Source organism: Palaemon carinicauda, chromosome 3, assembly GCF_036898095.1.
Source record: "Palaemon carinicauda isolate YSFRI2023 chromosome 3, ASM3689809v2, whole genome shotgun sequence".
NCBI classification, from domain to species: domain Eukaryota; kingdom Metazoa; phylum Arthropoda; class Malacostraca; order Decapoda; family Palaemonidae; genus Palaemon; species Palaemon carinicauda.
In genome coordinates, this window is record NC_090727.1 from 201,573,030 (window position 1) to 201,580,529 (window position 7,500).

Sequence of the window (7,500 nt, forward strand, 5' to 3'; positions counted from 1 at the left end):
TCCAACCCATTTAACAATTATTGCTGGGGTTATCCGGACATCAAATGACCCTAAGGGCGAAGGCTATAGAGGAATGGAGTTTTCTCAAGATGCAAATAAATTTAAGTTATCAAAGCCTAATCTAAACCACTTTCTTCATCATCATCATCTCCGCTTACTGATGCAAAGGGCCTCGCTTACATTTCGCCAGTCGTCTCTGTCTTGAGCTTTTAAATCAATACTTCTCTATTCACCATCATCTACTTCACGCTTCATAGTCCTCAGCCATGTAGGTCTGGGTCTTACAACTCTTCTAGTGAATTGTGGAGCCCAGGTGAACGTTTGGTGAACTAATTTCTCTTGGGGAGTGCGAAGAGTATGCCCAAACCATCTCCATCTACCCCTCACCATGATCTCATCCACATATGACACTCTAGTAATCTTTGTTTTCTTAAAAACTCAAATTTCCATGAAGTCTAAAAGTTGAATGAAATAAAAAATAGCGTTGACTAACAATACTTCCTTTTATATAGGAAGAGCTTCGCAGTTATGAAAAAACAAAAGAAACTAGAACAGGCACTAGGTAGAGCGCATACCTTCGCCTACATCATGTTGTGTATCACAAGATGGGTATCGAATTATGCAAATTTTCAAGGTGTCTGGTTTCAGTTCCAATTTCATCAGAATAGATGCCCACCAGGACGTCAGCCAGGCAAGCCCAACACCCCCTGTAGTGCCCAATCCCAGCAGTGGCCTCCCCAGTAAACAGCTTAAACTAACGGTCCCGGGCGGGGATCGCTCTGCTGCCTTGCGAATGCTAAGCGAACACGTTACTTCTTTACTAGCTAGAATGAGGCACCAGTTTCATGCAAATCGGATACAAATTGACCACAATATAGGGAAAAAACACGTTTTTTACCTTTTCGTTACCTTGACCTTTGACCCAATCATTTCCAAATCCTAATCAAATTGCCCTTCGATTAAGGCCAATCATCCCACCAAATTTCATGATATTTGGTCAAATAGTTTTGGAGTTATTTGAATCATAAACAAACGAACATAAATAAATAATTATACGCCTATCAAATCATAACCTTCTGGCAGAGGTAATAATAATAATAATAATAATAATAATAATAATAATAATAATAATAATAATAATATTATTATTATTATTATTATTATCATTATTATTATTATTACTTGCTAAGCTACAACCCTAGTTAGAGAAGCAGGATGCTTTAAGTCCAGGGGCTCCAACAGGGAAAATAGCTCAGCGAAGAAAGGAAACAAGGAAAAAATAAAATATTTTATGAACAGTACCAACATTAAAATAAATATTTCCTATATAAACTATAATAAAGTTTGAAAAAAAAGGAAGATAAATAAGATAGAATAGCGTGCTCGAGTGTACCCTCTTTCAAGAGAACTCTAACCCAAGACAGTGGAAGACCATAGTACAGAGGCTATGGCACTACCCAAAATTAGAGAACAATGGTTTGATTTTGGAGTGTCCTTTCCTAGAAGAGCTGCTTACCATAGCTAAAGAGTCTCTTCTACTCTTACCAAGAGGAAAGTAGCCACTGAATAATTATAGAGCAGTAGTTAATCCCTTGGGGGAAGAAGAATTGTTTGGTAATCTCGATGTTGTCAGGTGTATGAGGACAGTGGAGAAAATGTAAAGAATAGGCCAGCCTATTCAATTTATGTGTAGGCAAAGGGAAAATAAACCGTAACCAGAGAGAAGGATCCAGTCTGGCCAGTCAAAGGACCCCATGGCTCTCAAGCGGTAGTATATTAACGGGTGGATAGTGCCCTGGCCAACCTACTTCCTATCTGTCATAATCTCCCTCATTCTTTCTACCATATAGAAATATAAAGCTCTTCTTGCTACAGGGCCGACTGTGGTCTCCATTGTCGCGTATAGATAAAATACCGCAGGAGATAAAGTGGTTGAACGAGGCTCCGAAGGGCAAGTTTTACAAACGCCCAGATCACCTTACATCGTACTGGAGAGGAGAGATGGCTGACATCAATTGTGGATAAGAGAGATAAAGTGACATCGATTGGCGAGGAAAATTGATGCCCTGTTTCTCGCCAAATTGACGTTATATAAATTCGCGTGACATCGTCTGTCTAGTTCTCTCAGGTTCTGAATCTTCATGAACTAGTTATGTGCTTGCGGGCGAAAGGGTGAATTATTATAGGATTTGTTTCTTTTTCTTATATTAAATGAACAAGTTCTGTATGAAATTTTTCAATAGATAGAAAAGGAGAATATTTATCATAGAAGAATTCTGACTTAGAAAAAGTGCATCCAGAAAGTGTACAGACGATCAGACATTTAAAAATTGTTCTTAAGATGAGAGAGTTCTAATTAAAAATGTGGATTTTAGATCTGATATATCATGGAGATTTAGAAGAATTATTGAAAAGCAAGGAGATAAAAATGAAATTTTGATCATGGAGACAAGAATGAAATTTTGATCAAGGAGAAATGAATAAAATTTTGATCAGGGAAACAATTAATTAACTATAGTATATATATATATATATATATATATATATATATATATATATATATATGAAATATCTGTTTTGGTGTTGTTACTGTTTTTAAAACATTTTATTTTAAGTGTTCATTTTTTCTCATATCTTTTATTTATTTCCTTATTTCCTTTTCTCACTGGGCAATTTTGCCCCATTGGAGCTCTTGGGCTTGTAACATCCTGCTTTTCCAACTAGGGTTGTAGCTTGGATAATAATAATAATAATAATAATAATAATGGTGGGAAAGAAGAAGAAGAAGAAGAAGAAGAAGAAGAAGATCCAGTTCCCTTTAGATATAATGCTAGCCTGATGCTACTAGAAATGGCATCCGGCAACCGATCCTTTAATTTAAGGATAACGGTGGGAAAGAAGAAGAAGAAGAAGAAGAAGAAGAAGAAGAAGAAGATCAACTTCCCTATAGACGTAATGTTTTCCTTTTAGATAATCCGGGCCTATAATTTGGACGCTGTACCTTCACGTAAGGGGAGTAGATTTCCAACCCACCTCTGGGTGTACAACCGAGTTTTCTCTGAAGGTAGCAACAATATAAGGTGACTAATCATCTCCCGTCTCATGACTGGAGATTTGTAACCGGATATAGTTCATTTTCGTGCTCACAAGCTCTGGGAACATAGACAGGCTTATAAATAAAATGGGTGTGCTGTGGAAATGTGGAATAAACTTATAGTTTTACGATGTCTTAGCAAAATTTATATATATATATATATATATATATGTATATATATATATATATATATATATATATATATATATATATGCAATAAAGCACTAGGGGAAATTAAAAATACTGAATAAATCCAGTGTTCATTCAAGTTTCTTTTGTTTTTTATGGTTTACTACATCTGAGCGTTGCGTATTCTAGTGAGTGTTACGAGCGCGAGCGTGTGTGTATATATATACATATATATATATATATATATATATATATATATATATATATATATATATATATATATATATATATATATATATATATATGATCAGTGTCCTACTCGATAAGGCAATGTCACTGCCCCTTGCCCCTGCCATTCATGATCGGCCTTTAAATCATTAAAAGGTAAGCATGTACAATTGAACACAATAATTCCAGACACACCTTGAAGAAAGTATACTCTTTTACACCGTAACCAAATAGCTAGCGTAGGGATAGATGAAACTCGCCGAGTAGACAAACAGGGCACCAGCCACCCGTTGAGATACTACCGCTAGAGAGTTATGGGGTCTTTTGACTGGCCAGACAGTACTACATTGGATCCTCCTCTCTGGTTACGGTTCATTTTCCCTTTGCCTACATACACACTGAATAGTCTGGCATATTCTTTACATATTCTCCTCTATCCTCATACACCTGACAACACAGATTACCAAACAATTCTTCATCACCCAAGGGGTTACTGCACTGTAATTGTTCAGTGCCACTTTCCTCTTGGTAAGGGTAGAAGAGACTCTTTAGCTATGGTAAGCAGCTCTTCTAGGAGAAGGACACTCCAAAATCAAACCACTGTTCTCTAGTCTTGGGTAGTGCCATAGCCTCTGTACCATGGCCTTTCACTGTCTTGGGTTAGAGTTCTCTTGCTTGAGGGTACACTCGAGCACACTCTCCTATCTTATTTCTCTTCCTCTTGTTTTGTTAAAGTTTTTATAGTTTATGTAGGAGATATTTATTGTTGTTACTCTTCTTAGAATATTTTATTTTCCTTTTTTCCTTTCCGCACTGAGCTATTTTCTCTGTTGGAGCCCCTGGGGTTATAGCATACTGCTTTTCCAACTAGGGTTGTAGCTTAGTAAGTAATAATAATAATAATAATAATAATAATAATTCCCTTACCTTCTTTCCAGTCCATCTCACTGCAATCACAATTCCATGCAGGTAGTGCTGCCAGATGCACGAGATTGCTGGAACGCCGAATTGCCCTGAGGGGGAGAATGTCCATTTTGCCTGTTGGAAAGAAGACAAGAAAATGGTGTAAAAAGCTTTAGAAACTTATTTTGAAATTCAATGAAATTTATGGAAGATAATCATCGGATCATTTCAATATTCTGCTTGTGAATTTTCATCTTCTGAATTTTTATGATAACAAAGTATCGGTTAGTTGTGTTTGTAAAAGAGAGAGAGAGAGAGAGAGAGAGAGAGAGAGAGAGAGAGAGAGAGAGAGAGAGAGAGAGAGAGAGAGAGAGAGAGAGAGAGTGTAAAGAGCCTTAAAATCACCACCTGAAATTTAATGAAAATTTATCAACGGATCATTTCAATATTTTGTTTGTGAATTTTCATCTTATGAGTTTTTATAACATTAAATATCAACTAGTTGCGTGAGAGAGAGAGAGAGAGAGAGAGAGAGAGAGAGAGAGAGAGAGAGAGAGAGAGAGACATTTTGACTGTTTGCCAACTCGGTTCCACAAAGCTACATGTTTATAAAAAGTATTTTTGTATCTGCTAATAAGACAAATCTGTTAACAAAACATCTTATATTTAAAAAAAGAAAGACACCAGAAACAATAATAATAATACTAATAATTATAATGATTTTTAAATAACATCAACAACAAATCTTTTAATAATTCGACAGCCCTTTGCGTCTCGCTATCGTCCAGATGTTATCAAAATACATTTTATGGCCGATAATAAGTGAACCGGGAGGAAATGAAGAACAGACTCGTAATGTCTGACCTTTCGTGCATTCACCTTATGAAATCTGATTGTCACAAATCTATGAAAAAGAATTATATCGATTTTATCAAAAATAATTTAGATCTACACTTATAAAAATTGTGATTTTAATCGGAAATTCTCCGTGAAAATATACTGTTCTCGGCTGTATTTCAGTAAAATAAAGGCGATCGTAATTTTTACCCTACTTCTACTTATAATATTTTACGGGTTTGTGACCGTAATACCACTCATTTCCGTCAATATATCCGTTTATAAGACGGTAAATACCTGGAAACATTTATTCCAGGATTTTTACCATTTTTTACGGCATATTTCTAACACTAGGGCAACTGAGTAGCGACATTTCCCAATTATGTTAATTTAAAACAATGCTTTTTAAAACATAATTTATGAAGATGTCCACGTACCAACATCATCATTCGTAAAATAATTTTGCAAAATATTCCCACACAGTAAAACTACTTGTAATTCTTCGTTTTTTTTTTCCAAAATTCTTTAGTTAACCTCATCTGTTTTGTACCCGGGGTACATTATTATCTTTCCATAATTCTCCTGGTGTCCAAACATTTCGTCCCAAGTTTCATATTACGAGTCACTTAAAGGTTATAAAGCCGCTCATGAATGACAGAGGCAAGGGACAGTGACATTCCCCTATCAGAGACTAACCATACATTCATATGATCGGCAACCAAGCCCCTTCTCCATCCAAGCTAGGACCAAGGAGGAGCAGGCAGTAGCTGCTGATGACTCAGCAGATAGACCTATAGGCTCCCCCAACCTAAGCAGCTAAAGTGCTGATAGTGCCATAGCCTCTGTACCTTCTCCTCTGCCTTGGATTAGAGTTCTCTTGCTTTTGGGTACACTCGGGCACGCTGTTCTATCTTATTTCTCTTTATCCTGTGGGATCAGGGGAAGGAAGCCCCTACCTTTGATGAGAAAGGATGCAACATCCAGGTTGGGTTAGAGAGACACGGAAGGATAAAGATCTGCCTTTCCACAACAGCAAAAATATATGTACAGTCTGAAATTCTGTTTTTCGTTCTCCACTTCAACTCTTGACTCCGGGGGGGGGGGGCCCTCAAGACAAAACCATCAAGTATTTCTCGTAATTTTTGAAGACCTTTAAAATCCCTTATATTTCTAGAGGAAACAGTATGCATTCATAATGAAAATCATACTTGTTAAATGTTAAAATTCTTATATCTGAACAATCACTATAAGTAATACTGTCTTCAAAACCAAATAAATAATTTCTACTTGTACCAGCCAGACGGGCGTAAGTGAAAGAACACGAAGACACACCCCAACTATCTAAAATGTCAATACCAGATCATTTTAACCCGTCTATTGGTACAAGTCCGACATATTGTAAATGGAAAGCTTGTGGACATTTACATTTAAATTGTCCTTATCAGAACATGTAGACAACCCCAACTATTTAAAATGTCAATATCAGACCATTTTAACCAGTCTATTGGTACAAGTCCGACATAGTGTAAATGGAAAGCTTGTAGACATTTACATTTACTTAAATTGTCATTATCAGATGAAGACATTGAAATTTATTTAAATTGTCCTTATCAGAACATGTAGACACTCCCAACTATTTAAAGTGTCAATATCAGATCATTTTAACCAATCTATTGGTACAGGTCCGACAAAGTGTAAATGGAAAGCTTGTAGACATTTATATTTATTTAAATTGTCATTATCAGAACATGTAGACAACCCAAACTATTTAAAATGTCAATATCAGACCATTTTAACCAGTCTATTGGTACAGGTCCGACAAAGTGTAAATGGAAAGCTTGTAGACATTTATATTTATTTAAATCGTCATTATCAGATCATTTAAACCTGTCTCTCTTGCAGTTACTGGAGGAAGTTGGCGACAGCGGGAGGCATCAGCAGCTGCTTTTCTGGCTCTACGTGGTTCCCATAAACTTCCTGATACCCTGGGTCGCCCTCACTCCTATTTTCATGACGTCCACTCCTTCACACTGGTGTCAAGTACCAGGGCGACCTCAAGAACTCACAGCTGAACAGTGGAAAACTCTCACTATACCAAAGTAAGAAACTCAGCAGAATTATCACCTCCGCCAACGAAGTTAGAAGGTTATGTTTTACTGCCTGTTTGTGTGTTTGCGTGTGTCTGTTTGTGAGAAGCTTCCTGATCACAATTTAAACCGTAATGAAACTTGCAAGGATTAACTGTTATGTAAAAAGCTGGAAATTATTAAATTTTGGAAGGTCGAGGTCAAAGGTTAAGGTCACGGTCA

The 7,500-nt window shown here is 36.5% G+C and overlaps 1 protein-coding gene and 1 long non-coding RNA gene across 2 annotated transcripts in view; one reads left to right on the forward strand and one right to left on the reverse strand.

The window, feature by feature from the left end:
• Positions 1–7,500, forward strand: part of LOC137638169 (carcinine transporter-like) — a 32,669-nt gene that overhangs the window by 7,841 nt on the left and 17,328 nt on the right. The window contains exon 2 of the mRNA XM_068370255.1: positions 7,094–7,290. Coding sequence (XP_068226356.1) covers positions 7,094–7,290 — 197 coding nt within the window. The remainder of the gene's footprint in view (positions 1–7,093; positions 7,291–7,500) is intronic.
• LOC137638170 (uncharacterized) overlaps positions 4,377–7,500 on the reverse strand; it is a 26,148-nt gene continuing 23,024 nt past the window's right edge. The window contains exon 4 of the long non-coding RNA XR_011043860.1: positions 4,377–4,489. This is a non-coding gene — a long non-coding RNA (uncharacterized lncRNA). The remainder of the gene's footprint in view (positions 4,490–7,500) is intronic.